Below are 15,958 nucleotides of genomic sequence, written 5' to 3' on the forward strand. Positions count from 1 at the left end.
GCTTTCTCATGGTTCACATTTCCCTTCCATCCAGATGCACAGAAACTTCACCATAAATCTGATTTTGATATTTGACAGAAAACTTTATAGAGACAGTGCTGCAGAGCTTAATGATACTTTAATGACTCATTTTTGCAACTATTATAAGCTGTGTAGTGAGCATAGTCTTTATTGCACAATAAAGTTTATACTCATATACATTACATTCAATAAGATAATTATTGTGGTTCTACAATGAAAATATTTAATTAATATTTGGTAACAGTATATTTCATTTCACAGAAGAAAATGTTAAGAACAGTTTATGTTCCCACCTCATAATCAGGTTGAATCAAATGTCTTGATGCACCTTTTCAGTTTATGAGCAATGATAAAGACATTGAACAGAAACTGTTTTCCAGAGTTTTACAGAAATTATACTGTCAGGAAAGACGAGTGAGAGTGCAGGAGTTACTTTGACAAAAAATAGCTGTTGTTCTCATTTTGAAAACTAGTTAACAAGTGAGAGATGGCACATACCTTCCATACTACAAGCCAACATTTCCTTGGATAGAGATGGAATGAGAAAGCTGACAGTCAGCACTGGGCTAGTCACTCTACCTCATTGCAGGGTTACTAAGTCAGATTTAAGGCTGTTAATTTGGCCATCAGATTAATTGTTTTATCATTCCTGGAAGTAGCGCATGTCTTATTACACTCTGTGAATTCTATACGTTCATGGTACCTGTGGGTAGCCAAGGTACACATTTTTATAATATGTTCTCCATGTTGTCCTGTCTTCTGCTACTCTCTTCATTTTCATATAGCCCTTTAATGTCATGATGATATTGAAGACAAAGCTGTAGCAAACTGAAAGCAGAGATTCATTGATGTATTGGCCCTTTATTCTTTACAGACATATAATTTGCTTACCTCAGCTGATAATACTCATAATAACGATCCGAAACTGCATTGATGTGACAATTAATTGATGGAAATTAATCATCAGTTCCTTTCAAGCCAATAGTCTTACAAAAAGAACCCGCATTTTTATGGTCCTCATTCTGGATGAAGACAACTATCAGCTAAGATTAAAGCTCAGAAAATGGTAATATTAAAGCACATTATATAGTCATACAATGAACACTGCAATCTGATCAATAAAATAAATGTCACAGGTGATAATGTCATTGACAAAGGCAAGGTCTACACATAATTAAATTCTTAACCCTTGGTTACACAAATGAAAATCTTACAGTATTGGCTCCAACCAGATAATGAACAGTTTGATTCTGAGCCAACGTTTTCAGTATCATCATTAGTACATGACGAACTGCAAGTAAGTTCCATTCTGTCACTTCTGGGAGCACAGTTCTCATTTAACTGTATTTGGAAAATAACAAACAGCATTGTGCATACCATAAATGTTGAGAATTAACTGGACCCACTTTATGAATATTTCTGAATGTGTTGAATAATAAAAGTGCTTGCATGGCTGAAAATTTCCAGGTTACTCAAAATATATTTACAAAATATTGTTCAACTATGTTACATGCTACACTGTAGCAGTGGAACTATAAAGCAAGTCTACAAATCAGTGCATCAATGGCAAAAATATATTAGCAAATTATTCCTAAGCAAGTCACAGAGATTGCTAATCAACCTTTAAAAAATAATTTCAAGAAATAATACTTTTGCTTAGCATGTTTTTATAAATACAAGTATAAATTTGATAAAGTTTACAAAATATGTCATTCATAGATTTTGGCCCCCACATTACCCTTGTTAACAGTCTATTGGAAGGAAACCACAAAAACTGCCTTTGAACTGAACACCACTTACTACATGTTACACCATGTAAATGACACAGATGGAACAGCTGACAGTCAAACATTCCAGGGAAGTCTCATTTCACAACAATATCTTTTAACACAATATCACCATGGATGTACAATGTGTCCACAATTTGCGGAGAACACCTGTATTTGAAACTGTCCATCAATGACCCGTCCACATACACAGAATATTGGTCTTCAGTGCACACAATTTTTAAGCAGAATGGTCGACCAGGTCGGAAATGCGAGCAGTGTGCCTTCTCCTCAGTACCCCATTTGCCTTTGACCCAAGCATTTCGTACCATTGTGTAACCTGCACGGAAACGAGGATTGATGTGAAGTGGAATAATTGGATGTGGACAAACGTATGATCCACTTTGAAGGTTTACATAGAACCTGGAAAGGGAAAAAAAGAGAAATGTACTGAACTGCTCACAAGAAAATAGTTTAAAAATATTCTGAAAATGAAAAAAATATAAACATTAATTTTTGTAAAAAGATAATCTACATACGAGTGAGGCAATATTTTTACTCTTCCAGTAATCTCAAGCTCATGGCCAATACCAAATTCTTCTAAACTGCCAGTAAAAGGTGTATCCTGCAAAGAAACAGACATATTTTGAGAAGACTGCTCAAAGGATATTATTTACAATGATTTGTAAGACACATCTGAATTCATTTCACACGTTCAGATGATTAGTTATACATACAATTAACCTCAATAACTTCATTTAATAAAATTTATGACCACTAAATAAAGCTTAACTAGCAAGTGTTATTTATAAAAGCCATTCATATTAATTTATATTTATTATGAATGGCTGATCTGTTTAACATCTTACAAATATTTCCAATGAATGATTTTCTTTTTTATGAACTTTGGAGTGATTGTAGGGGTGAATCAATTTACATATTTGGGCCTTAGCATTGGGAATAGCACACTAATTTTTTCTCTTTGGTGTTAATCTTTTCCTATTTACTCTATTAAATTTTTTATTGTCTTACCAGTGGATCTTCATGCTCATCTCGCAGAGACTTATTCATTGGAATTTTTACAGTTGGATTTTTGTAGCCTGGATACTGTTCAGGATAGATCTCAACCCTTCGATATTCCAGTAAGTCAACTTCAACATCACCACTTATGTGGACAACCTGAACTTTCTGCAATGGTATACGATGTGTATATGTACAGTAGTGCCTTCCATTAATGGCTATCTGTAATAGAAGAAGATACCTTCTAGCATTACCTTCAGTTTAAAAGTACACAAATTTCATATTATAAAAATTTAATCATATGCAATGTACTTCCAACTGCAAAAAATTAAACCCTACAGTATGTAATCAGACATGGGCACTCAGATGGCTCCCAGTCACTATTAATTACTGAAGAAACATGCAACAAATCTATAATTTTTCCTTTGTAAAAATTGCACTAATTTTTATGAAAACTATAACAACAAGAAGGATGAATCCGAGTGAAATTAACCTGATATGATAATATAGAGTGCTAAGGTACAGCATGGCATGAATCTTCCACCATCTCCAATCACAGTCTCTAAATGTCATGGTAAACAATAGAAGTGAACCTGCATACATTTCTTGGGAATTTCACTCCATATATTTTGTATGAGGTGTGTTCAAAAAATATCAGCAATTTTGTAATTTCGAGGGTTGTATTAGTCAGATTTGCACAATCTTTCATTCTTGTTTTCATAAACATGTCACACATACCTGTACACTTATAGCCGTATTGGATGTCTAGATGCAATCGGCTATTAATAAGGTTACATAAGTTTCCTAACAAGTGGTGATTAGTGGTTTGTGGTAAAATAGGATCATATTAAATTTTGCTATAAAAATGGAATAAAAGTAACAAAATCTTAGAAATGTTGAATGTTGTTTTTGGTGAGTCTGCAGTGAGTAAAACAAGGCTTTACAGGTAGGATACCCAATTCCAAGATGGCTATGAAGAGGCTGAAGACAACAAACAATCTTGACACCCCTGCACATCAACAACTGATGATAATGTGGGAAAAGTGAAAGTAATGAGTGCTAACAATCACCTAAGCACAATCAGTGAAGTTACTGATTATGCTTCCACATCAGCTGGCTCATGCCATGAAACGTTTTGGGAATGAGACCTGTACACCAAAATCTGTGCCAAAGGTGTTTAATTTCAAGCAAAAACAGCTGCAAATGGAAATTGCTCACAAGTTGCTAAATGAAGTCAACAACAGTGCAAAACTACTGAACCTTTTCATAACAGGTAACAAAAACATGTGTTCACAGGTATGATGTTGAAATGAAGGCTCAATCATCCCAGTGGAAGATCGAAAAAAGATCAGCAACTGCAATTGAATGTGAAGGTTCTGCTAACTGGTTACTTTGATTTTAATGGAATTGTCTACTGTGAGTTCTTGCCAAAAGATCAAACAATCGGTAAGGAATACTATCTAGAAGTTCAATACTGCTTGCATTGAAAACCATCTCAGAAAAAGGCCTGGTTCTGTGGTGAAACAACTGACAACCTTTTCACCACGACAATGTGCCTACCCATACTCCATTGTTTGTGAAGTTTTGATGGCTCTGAGCACTATGGGGCTTAACATCAGAGGTCATCAGTCCCCTAGAACTTAGAACTACTTAAACCTGACTAACCTAAAGACATCACACACATCCATGCCTGAGGCAGGATTTGAACCTGCGGCCGTAGCAGTTGCACGGTTCCTGATTGAGTGCCTAGAACTGGAAGTTTTGATGAAAAATAACATTATAATGGTGCCCCAGCCTCTATATTTCCTAGATATAGTTCTTTGTGGCTTTTTCTGTTTTCAAAAATAAACAGAATCTTAAAGGACCATTGTTTTATTGGCTTAAATATGATTAAAAACAGATGTGACTTTTCATACCTTCCCGATGGATCTGCTGCAAATACTCTTCTCGGGTTTGCCGCTGGATTGTATTGTGTAACTCGCACAATATTTCGTCGATGCAACTGCTCGACATCATCAGGTGGTGGTAGCTGCTGTTATCACTGCTGCAAGGTGCTACTGATGATAATCGCACGGCGGTGACGGAATTTATCATGCCGGGGGCAGGCAATATGCGTGCGCGGGAAGACGCTCGTAGTTGGAGGAAAGCGGCGCTCCTGGTGCCCCCTGCTGGGCGCCGCAGAAAGGCCATCCGCGCGTGCGCTGTGGGCAATGACTGTGCTGCCGGACGCTCCTGTGGTTAAAGTCCGAACTAAACCTCAGTTGCGCGTTTCGTCACTTGATGGATCGGAAGTTCTTGTTTCCCTTTTTTTTTCCTTTTTTTTTTGATTTAATGGCAGCCAGTGCTGGATTCCAGGCGGCGCTTAGCTGGAACCCTGCATCCCTGTTGATAAGATTGTAAGCTGTACGGATATGTATGGCCTCCTTAACAACACAGTCCCAGAAAGATGATGATGGGGATAAAATTTCCGTCTGTTCGTACAGCATACGATGTCCCGTGTCCAGGCAATGCTTCGCTACCACTGATTTATCAGGTTGCCCCAGGCGTGTGTGACGATGGTGTTCGATGCAATGTTCTTGCACGGTTCGGCATGTCTGTCCAATGTAAGATTTTCCACATTGGCATGGGATTTTATTTTCTCGGTCAAAGACGATCTTGGCCTTAGGAAACGTGGTGTGTATAAAATCCCATGCCAATGTGGAAAATCTTACATTGGACAGACATGCCGAACCGTGCAAGAACGTTGCGTCGAACACCATCGTCACACACGTCTGGGGCAACCTGATAAATCAGCGGTAGCGAAGCATTGCCTGGACACGGGACATCGTATGCTGTACGAACAGACGGAAATTTTATCCCCAGAGTCATCTTTCTGGGACTGTGTTGTTAAGGAGGCCATACATATCCGTACAGCTGACAATCTTATCAACAGGGATGCAGGGTTCCAGCTAAGCGCCGCCTGGAATCAAGCACTGACTGCCATTAAATCGGAAAAAAAAACAAAACAGGGAAACAAGAACTTCCGATCCGTCAAGTGACGAAACGCGCAACTGAGGTTTAGTTCGGACTTTAACCACAGGAGCGTCCGGCAGCACAGTCATTGCCCACAGCGCACGCGCGGATGACCTTTCTGCGGCGCCCAGCAGGAGGCACCAGGAGCGCCGCTTTCCTCCAACTACGAGCGTCTTCCCGCACACGCGTATTGCCTGCCCCCGGCATGATAAATTCCGTCACCGCCGTGCGATTATCATCAGTAGCACCTTGCAGCAGTGATAACAGCAGCTACCACCACCTGATGATGTCGAGCAGTTGCATCGACGAAATATTGTGCGAGTTACACAATACAATCCGGCGGCAAACCCGAGAAGAGTATTTGCATGATTAAAAACACATTGCTGAAAGGGCAAAGTGCTATCCCAAAGACTGAGTACCATAATTGTTTCGGGGATGAGAAGGCATGCTGGTGGGAGTGTATAATTTTTAATGGGGACTACTCTGAACGAGAACAATGTAGATGAACAAATAAAATTATTTTCAAAAAATTTAAAATTCTTGATACTTTTTGAACACACCTCATATGCATGTTCACAAGACATTAACACTGCCTGCAAGAGCACCCTTACAAACAAGTTGCCAGCTGACCATAGCCTAGACATGGCTGATGTGTGATGTGTCAGATGAAGAAGCAGACCACAGGAAGATTGTCATTCTTCCACAAAGGCTTATACGTTGGGCACTGCTTACCATATATATCTGCATTGTGTACTGTTGAAACTTAGCAGGTGGAGTTGCCTGAAGAAGATAAAGTACTTCTAACTCTGAAACCTCTCCAATCTAGTGACTGGCATTCAGACATCTTTTAATATGAGGGATGGAACTTAAATAGTGGCATCTGTTTATTCACGACCTACACAAAAGAGTTACATGTTTGCACCTGTTACTGTCCTTCAAATTAGTCACCAGCATTGTGTAGAACATGTTGCCAGCGATGTGGAACATGTAGTATAGCATTAGCAGAGCCTGTTCTGTTGATGGTGCGAATGGAGTGGTCTACTGCCTGCTGAATCTCTGGAACAGTTCTGAAGCGAATGCCACCATCAGTGCACAGTATTACTGTTCATTTTTGGAGCATCACCTGTGACCAGGTTTGCGAACGAAGCAGCTGCACTTTCTGTGCAACCCACCCATAATTTTGCACGACAATGCGTGGGCACATACAGCACAAGCTGTGGCTACTCTGTTCAGTCGATGGGACTGGGAAGTACTGTACCATCCACCGTACTCCCCAGACTTAAGGACTTGCGACTTTGATTTGATTCCAAAGATGAAGGAACCAATTCGCTGCATTTGCTTCAGAACTGTTCCAGAGATTCGACAGGCAGTAGACTGCTCCATTCGCACCATCAACAGAACAGGCTCTCCTAATGGTATACTATGCCTTCCACAGCTCTGGCAACAGGTTCTACACAATGATGGTGACTGCTTTGAAGGACTGTAACAGGTGAAAATACGTAACACTTTTTTATCAGTTGTGAATAAACAGTTGCCACTATTTAAGCTCCAACTCTCGTACATGGAAGTTACAATTCCATGTTGCTCCATTCTGATGCTTGTCTGCAACAGAACTCAACAGGTCAGCCTGACAGATTTAGTTACCAATGAAGTGTCCAATGTATCTGTTGCCCCCACTGTAAGACATGTTGATGTGAGTTGTTGTTATTGTAGTCCTTATCTTCTGTCCAAAGACGGGTTTGCTGCAACCTTGCATGCTGCTCAATCGCGTTCAAGCCTCTTCATCTCCAAGTAACTGATAAACCAAAATCCTTTTGAATCTGTGTACTATATTCATCTCTCTCTCTCTCTCTCTCTCTCTCTCTCTCTCTCTCTCTCTCTCTCTCTCTCCCCTAAACTGGTGATCCCCTGATATATCAGAATGTGTCCTGTCAACTGATCCCTCCTCCTAATTCACGTTGTGCCAAAAATTTCTTTTCTCCCTAATTCTATTCATTACCTCCTCATTAGTTACATGATGTATCCATCTAATTTTCAGCATTCTTCTGTAGCACCGCATTGAAGAGCCTATGTATTCTCTCCTCGTCTAAACTGCTTATCGTCCATGTTTCACTTCCATACATGACTACATTTCATATTTATTTGTATTTGTATAAATAGTTTCAGAACACATAAGTTGATGTTAACAAATTTCTCTTTTTCAGAAACGATTTTCTTGCCATTGCCAGTCTGCATTTAATATCCTCTCTACTTCGGCTATTATCAGTTATTTTGCTGCCCAAGTAGCAAAAGTATCTCATTTCCCAATCTCGTACCCTCAGCATCACCCAATTTAATTCGAGTACATTCAATTATCCTTGGTTTGATTTTATTGATATTCATCATATATCATCCTTTTGAGACACTGTTCATTCCATTCAAGTGCTTTTAAAAGTCCTTTGCTGTCTCCAATAAAACTACAATGTCATCAGCAAACCTCAAAGTTTTTATATCTTCTTCTTGGACTTTAATTCACACACAAAATCTTTCTTTTGTTTCCTTTGCTGCTTGTACAGTACACAGATTGAATACATCAGGGTAGCTACATCTCTGCCTTGCTCCATTCTAAACCACTGGTTCCCTTGTCTGGTTTCTGTACGTTATAAATAGCCTTACAGTCCCTGTATTTCACCCCTGCTACACTCAGAATTTCAAAGAGAGCGTTCCAGTCAGCACTGTCACAAGCTTTCTCTGAGTCTACAAATGCTATAAATGTAGGTTTGCCTTTCTTCTAAGAGAAGTCGTAGGGTCAGTATGGCCTTGTGTGTTCCTATATTTCTCCGGAATCCAAACGGATCTTCCCTGAGGTTGGTGTCTTCCAGTTCTTACATTCTTCTGTTAAAGAGTGCATGTTAACATGTTTCAAACATGGCTTACTAAACTGATAGTAATCTGATAGTTCAGTAATATTCACACCTGTCAGCACCTGCTTTCTTTGGGACTGGACCTATTGTATTCCTCTTCATGTCTGAGAGTATTTCACCTGTCATATTTTGCACACCACATAGAAGAGTTTTGCAATGGGTGGCTCTTCAAAGGCTCTCAGTAGTTCGGAATGTTGTCTATTCCCAGGGCCTTGTTTTGACTTAATTACATATAAAAATTCTAAATTCTGTGACTCTAGGCCCACATTTTGGACAGTTCCCTCTGTTGTTGTCATGCAGAATGAACTACCTGTAGTGCACTTGTGCATATTTGCACATTCTCAATCAGTCTGGCTTCATGTGGTAAAATATTCAGATATGTTTAAAGTACAAATCAAAGTCTTTATGGTCATATTGTTAGTACATTTATTCTTAGAGTTAAAAGTTTTCACATTAGTATTACCAATTTTGCTTTTCAGCCAGCAAGCATCACCACAATTCAACTGAAATTGTGAAAATTTAATGAAACTATGCGGCACAGGCAACAGTGTATCGAAATGTGATTGAAGATTGAAATGAGGACATTTCTATTTCAAATACGCTATTCGAACTCATTAATAATACGTTCTCTGGAGAAATATCTCTCACTGTAAATGATACATTAGATGACGACAACAGTACCTCTGAAGATGAATGTCTTTATTGGGCCACAGCAGTAAACAGTGGGAATGGAGGACTTTATTTTATAAGGGACCACAAACCATCATGATTAGACAGAGGTTAATGAAATGAATTGACAGAAACCATTGTAGAAAGTTATAGGGAAGTGTACACACATGAAGAAATGTCTAAAAAGAAGCACAACAGAAAATACGTATCGCTGACACTTTTGTCTAACTGTACAATGTATGTAGTTAATAAAGCAGTCAGATTTTGTGGAAAACCTTCCAATATCATATCAGTATTCTTTAATAAAAAGCGAAATGTTTGAAAATTTTAAAGAGTATTGGTCTGATTGTCCAAGATTACAATTTACGAAACTGGGCTATCTTTTCTGTCAAAAAAGAAATGCAAATGCCTTGAATCAAAAGCTTGTAGATGTATGCCAACTGCAGGACGTCTAGGTAGAAAGCTGAAAATTTGTTTTCAAGAACAAAAAGGTAAATTTGGACCAAGGATGAGACACCTAATAAAGTGGAACACTCCTTTCAACATAGTAGTTGATACAAGCACATCTAGTGAACTTACATGGAACCATGTTGTCAGTTAGTTAAACACATTTTCATTCCACACTTAAAAGGCAACACCTAACTATTGCTTGAGTCTTGGACTGAGCAAACAGTTGGAGCTGTGTTTTAAGAACCTGAAATTCAGAAATCCTTAACAGAAAACACATACATACAGAAATGATTCCCCCACAACCCACTAAATACATACAGCTGTTAAAACTCTACTTTCTCAGGCAATATAAACTTCTTGTTCACAGGCTTGAAGACTGCTTCAGAAATACTTTTATTCTGGAGGCATCTCAAGGCACATCACATGACTGAGTTTTAATAATGAAACTTCATTTAGATGTTTATCATCAAATGTCTATATGAGGAGGGGAAACTGCCCTGAATTTCAAAAACTGTACTACAATCAATGTTATGATTAGGAAAATGTGGTATCAAACATTATCACAACAGTGCTGTTATCAATTGTTTGTATTTTTCTCAAAAGTGCTGCCCCGGATATTTTGTAATAAGATTTCATTATTACACTTGAACGCATGATACACCAAAATACACCACTACAGAAATGACATATTACAGTAGAACACAGTATATCACAGAACTTATTTTGATTAGGGAATAATACTGCTGCTTGCCTGAAAAATGAACATATGGCTCACGAATGTATGACCTTATTGCTCAAAAACTAGACATTTCCTAAACATGGGCTCCTCATCATTGTGTTCACTGCCTCAAAACGAGCATGATACACGAGTTTCACCCAAATACAATTAATACAGTTGAAACAATAACCATTATAGTGACAATTGGAATGAGAAGAATTTGTGCCTTCTGGAAAATGGAGTGAGAGAGAATGAGGAAAACATTCCACATGGGAAAAATATATCTAAAAGTAAAGATGCTGTAACTTACCAAACTAAAGCATTGGTATGTTGATAGGAGACAATAAACACACACACACACACACACACACACACACACACACACACACACACACACACACACACACACACACACACACTTCAAGCTTTCGCAACCCACGGTTGCTTCATCAGGAAAGAGGGAAGGAGAGGGAAAGACGAAAGGATGTGGGTTTTTCTGATAGGTTGGCGTCAGTGGGAAGTATCCAGATAACCCAGACAGTGTAACACTGTGCCAAGATGTGCTGGCCATGCACCAAGGTGTGCTTAGCCACAGGGTGATCCTCATTACCAACGAACACTGTCTGCCTGTGTCCATTCATGTGAATGGACAGTTTGTTGCTGGTCATTCCCACATAGAAAGCTTCACAGTGTAGGCAGGTCAGTTGGTAAATCACATGGGTGCTTTCACACGTGGCTCTGCCTTTGATCGTGTACACCTTCCAAGTTACAGGACTGGAGTAGGTGGTGGTGGGAGGGTGCATGGGACAGGTCTTACACTGGGGGTGGTTACAAGGGTAGGAGCCAGAGGGTAGGGAAGGTGGTTTGGGGATTTCATAGGGATGAACCACGAGGCTACGAAGGTTAGGTGGATGGTGGAAAGACACTCCTGGTGGAGTGGGGATGGCTCTCATTTCAGGGCAGGATTTGTGGAAGTCGTATCCCTGCTGGAGACCCACATTCAGAGTCTGATCCAATCCCGGGAAGTATCCTGTCACAAGTGGGGCACTTTTGGAGATTTTTTCTGTGGGAGGTTCTGGGTTTTAGGGGATGAGAAAGTGGCTCTGGTTATTTGCTTCTGTACCAGGTCGGGAGGGTAGTTGCAGGATGCGAAAGCTGTTTTCAGGTTGTTGGTGTAATGGTTCAGTGATTCAGGACTGTAGCAGATTCGTTTGCCACGAGGACCTAGGTTGTAGGGAAGGGACCATTTGATATGGAATGGGTGGCAGCTATTATAATGAAGGTACTGTTGCTCATTGGTGGGTCTGATGTGGACAGATGTGTGAAGCTGGCCATTGGACAGATGGAGGCCAACATCAAGGAAAGTGGCATGGGATTTGGAGTAGGACCAGGTGAACCTGATGGAACCAAAGGAGTTGAGATTGGAGAGGAAATTCTGAAGTTGTTCTTCACCGTGAGTCCAGATCATGAAGACGTCATCAATAAATCTGTACCAAACTTTGGGTTGGCAAGCCTGGGTAACCAAGAAGGCTTCCTCTAAGTGACCCATAAATAGGTTGGCGTATGAGGGGCCTATCCTGGCGCCCATGGTTGTTCCCTTTAATTGTTGGTATGTCTGGCCTTCGAAAGTGAAGAAGTTATGAGTTAGGATGAAGCTGGCTAAGGTAATGAGGAAAGAGGTTTTAGGTAGGGTGGCAGGTGATCAGCGTGAAAGGAAGTGCTCCATGGCAGTGAGGCCCTGGACGTGTGGGTTATTTGGGTATAAGGAAGTGGCATCAATGGTTACAAGGTTGGTTTCCGGAGGTAACAGATTGGGTAAGTATTCCAGGCGTTCGAGAAAGTGGTTGGTGTCTTTGATGAAGGATGGGAGACTGCATGTAATAGGTTGAAGGTATTGATCTACGTAGGTAGAGATACATTCTGTGGGGGCTTGGTAACCAGCTATAATGGGGCGGCCAGGATGATTGGGTTTGTGAATTTTAGGAAGTAGGTAGAAGGTAGGGGTGTTAGGTGTTGGTGGGGTCAGGAGGTTGATAGAGTCATGTTAAAGGTTTTGTATTGAGCCTAAGGTTCTGAGGATTCCTTGAAGCTCCTCCTGAACACCAGGTATGGGATTAGGGCAAGATGATAGACTTTCTGTGTTGCAAATGAAATGTACAGTTCAATAGCCACTAGCTGCAATGCTCTAATTTTAGTGCTGTATTACTGTTAAAGTAGAATGCCTTGTATGAACCAATATTTCACTGTATGATGAATCCATTTCCCAGACACTAGTTTTCGATACCCCTGAAACTGACTCACATTCTGATATCACATTGTTTTAAACCACCAAGGAACAGTGACACTAGCTTTCTCATGTCTACTTTGTTTTTGCTCTTCACTGTCTGATCTTTGAGAATAACATGTCTTTCTGGTCACAAAAGAGAGTACTCTACTGAGCTTATATATGTAGTTCATTGCTGGTACACAGTTACACGTGTTGTCCAAGTTTGGATTTATCAAGCCATTCTTTCTGGGTATTGTAATGTTCACAAACATATGTGTAAAAAGGAAACTAATTGTTTTCCATGAAATAAAACTAAATTGTATTAAACAAAATAGTTATCTTACATTACATTAACACCCAAATCTGGTCTAACAGAGAAGAATAATTAACAAGTGATAAGCAGTGACCGCGTAGTGATGACATTTCTCGGTGGATTGTAAAATAAGACTTTTTATTCTGGGTAGGTTTAAGGATGGGTTGTTGGTCAATGACAGTCCTTCAAACCCTGATGATAGGAAAATCAGTATATTCTTTGCTCTTACTCAGCTTTATTACATGGTAAAGTCAGTGAGTCATAATAAATTTTAAGGACATTAAGGAACGATATGCGAAGGAAGCATAACTCAGTCTAACAACTTTGTACATTTGAACATACATTGATTAAAAAATACTGTAACCATTCATTTCACAAAATTTTGCACACCTCAGGTAACATTGGGAAAAGCTATTTACATGGGAAGTGGAATAAAGTCTCAGGCTATAACCTAAATGATTACTGCTTTGACCAGTTATTTGAGTACTATATTTAATAATATGCAGGGCAACATACAAGATGGCTGTTGTGTACAGACCTCCTAAAACCAGTAAATGTTTTAAGTTCATTGTGCAATTAGTGAGGATAAAAAGTTATTGTATGCAGAGATTTCAATACAGATTTCATCTCTGATGCTTCTGATTGAGAGCATCAATAGTCACTGATGTCAAGCTTTGGTCACATTCCCAACATGACTGTATAGGACATAGAAATAAATTATCAATTTCTGCTGCACTAAGCAAAATTGTCTCCCCCTTGGCTCAGTCACTATTAATAAAGGGAAAGTAATATTTCACAGAAGAATGAATGTTGACCCAGTTACACTACTCAGGGAGAATTTACAGGATTAAAAAAAAAAGTTTACTGAATAGTCACAGTAGATCAAAAATTTAATTGAAGTTGAGAAATGTACAGCAATCTGCTGCAAACAATCTACTTAGTACAGAGCTAGCTAGATTTTGACCACTGCATGACTATCATCTAGTGTGCAGAGATGCAAGTCAAATCATTATTACCACTTACCTACACAAATTCCATACAGAAACAAACATAATAGAAATTTAATTCTTCTATAAAACATACATACAACATATCAGACAGAGTTTTCCTTTAAAGTGAGTCAGGTACATTTACAGAGGAAGCTGACAAAAAAAGAGAGGCTAAAATCTGTGATGAATGCATCTTGTGCTAGAAAGGGAGAGCCTTACTTTTTGCAGATAAATAAGCTCTAACGATTATTTGAAAATTCGCCATAAGCAGTATTGTACAATTCTTCAGCACATCATTAGACAGGCAAAAAACCATATAATATGCACAAAAAATTCTAAATTCCCAAAAAAAAAAAGGCAAGGACAATTTAGGCAATGCTAGGCATGTATCATGTTAACTCAATAAAGCAAATTATATTCAACTCACAAACAAAGTAGCAGTGAGAAGCATGATATGAGATTCCAATAACTGACTAGTAAATTTTATCAACTCGGCGGCTCCAACTATCAGCATCATACATTCGAAAAAATGGCCAAACTGAGCTATGATGTTCACCAGAACTATTACTTCACCGCTTTTCTCCTGTACAAAAATCGTATCTCTGCCACTGCAACTTAAGCAGTAATTGCAATCTTTAGAATATCCTAGGTCCTTTAAGAAAATCATTCGCCAATGAAAAGACTCGTAAGGTATGTTATGACATTTTCCCTAGGAGAATGGTAGCACAATTAAAATTGTACATGTAGTTAACAATGTTTGTACAGGGAAAGTTTACTGTTTACATGTGTGTGATGCTCATCATTTTCACTATTAAGTTCGGAGCAGTCATCGAAGGTTGTTTGTAGCCAATGATATCTGTGCTGGCTTTTTCTTTTTTGTTTTGGGGCGCAAAACTGCTATGGTCATTAGCGCCCGATCTGTGACTTAGGAAACGGTAAAAAACGAAAATGGAAAGCAGCAGCAATGGGAACGTAACTCAAAAAATTGGAGAAACTAAAAGCAGAAGGAAAGCTTAAAAATCCACTACAGACAGGGGTTGGTTGTCCTCAAAAAAAGCTTCAAATAACTGACGTCATCTCACTAGCACTAATAAACTCGAGAACGCGATCGGCGAGCGCGTGTCATCTGCTAAAATGGACGATATAACAGGCGACAGCAGTAGACGGGCGCGTAACGGAGTAAAATAGGAGCACTCAATTAAAAGGTGTCTTACCGTCCACAGCTGAGAGCAGTGGGGACAGAGTGGGCGAGGATCGCCGCTTAAAAGATGGCTAAAAAGACAGTGCCCTATCCGGAGTCTAGTTAAAAATACCTCCTCCCGACGACGCGTTCGGGAGGAAGAGGTCCAAGCACAGGGAAGAGTTTTCACGTCCCGCAATTTATTATGGGGAAATGTCGACCAATATGCGTGCCATAAATGAACAACACGATATAAAACGCTCGGTAGATCGCGAAGGGAATCGATCGAATAGCTGGCTGAAGAAGAGAGACGGCAGCCTTGGCCGCTATATCGGCCTCCTCATTTCCACAGATACCAACGTATCCTGGGAGCCAGAGGAACGCCACCGAGACGCCCCCCAAATGGAGCAAGTGCAGGCAGTCCTGAATCCGGTGGACCAGAGGGTGGGCAGGGTACAGAGCTTGGAGACTGAGGAGAGAGCTGAGAGAATCTGAACAGATAACATACTGTATCCGCTGATGGCGGCGGATGTATTGGACAGCCTGGAGAACAGCGTATAGCTCCGCAGTATAAACCGAACACTGGTCGGGAAGGCGAAATCGATTTGGGGTGTCGCCAACAATATAGGCACTCCCTACACCTAACGATGT

General features: G+C 39.7%; 1 protein-coding gene across 4 annotated transcripts in view; it reads right to left on the reverse strand.

Annotated features, from left to right (window-relative positions):
• Window positions 1-862: 862 nt before the first annotated feature.
• The window catches only part of LOC126278473 (galectin-6-like), a 448,782-nt gene continuing 433,686 nt past the window's right edge, over window positions 863-15,958 (reverse strand). For all 4 annotated transcript variants that reach the window (XM_049978617.1, XM_049978616.1, XM_049978619.1 and 1 more), the window contains 3 exons: window positions 2,820-3,029; window positions 2,327-2,412; window positions 863-2,210 (listed from right to left, as the gene is read on the reverse strand). In XM_049978617.1, the coding sequence (XP_049834574.1) occupies window positions 1,886-2,210; window positions 2,327-2,412; window positions 2,820-3,029 (621 nt within the window). In that variant the 3' untranslated portion in view covers window positions 863-1,885. The remainder of the gene's footprint in view (window positions 2,211-2,326; window positions 2,413-2,819; window positions 3,030-15,958) is intronic.

Source organism: Schistocerca gregaria, chromosome 6 (assembly GCF_023897955.1).
Source record: "Schistocerca gregaria isolate iqSchGreg1 chromosome 6, iqSchGreg1.2, whole genome shotgun sequence".
NCBI classification, from domain to species: Eukaryota; Metazoa; Arthropoda; class Insecta; order Orthoptera; family Acrididae; genus Schistocerca; species Schistocerca gregaria.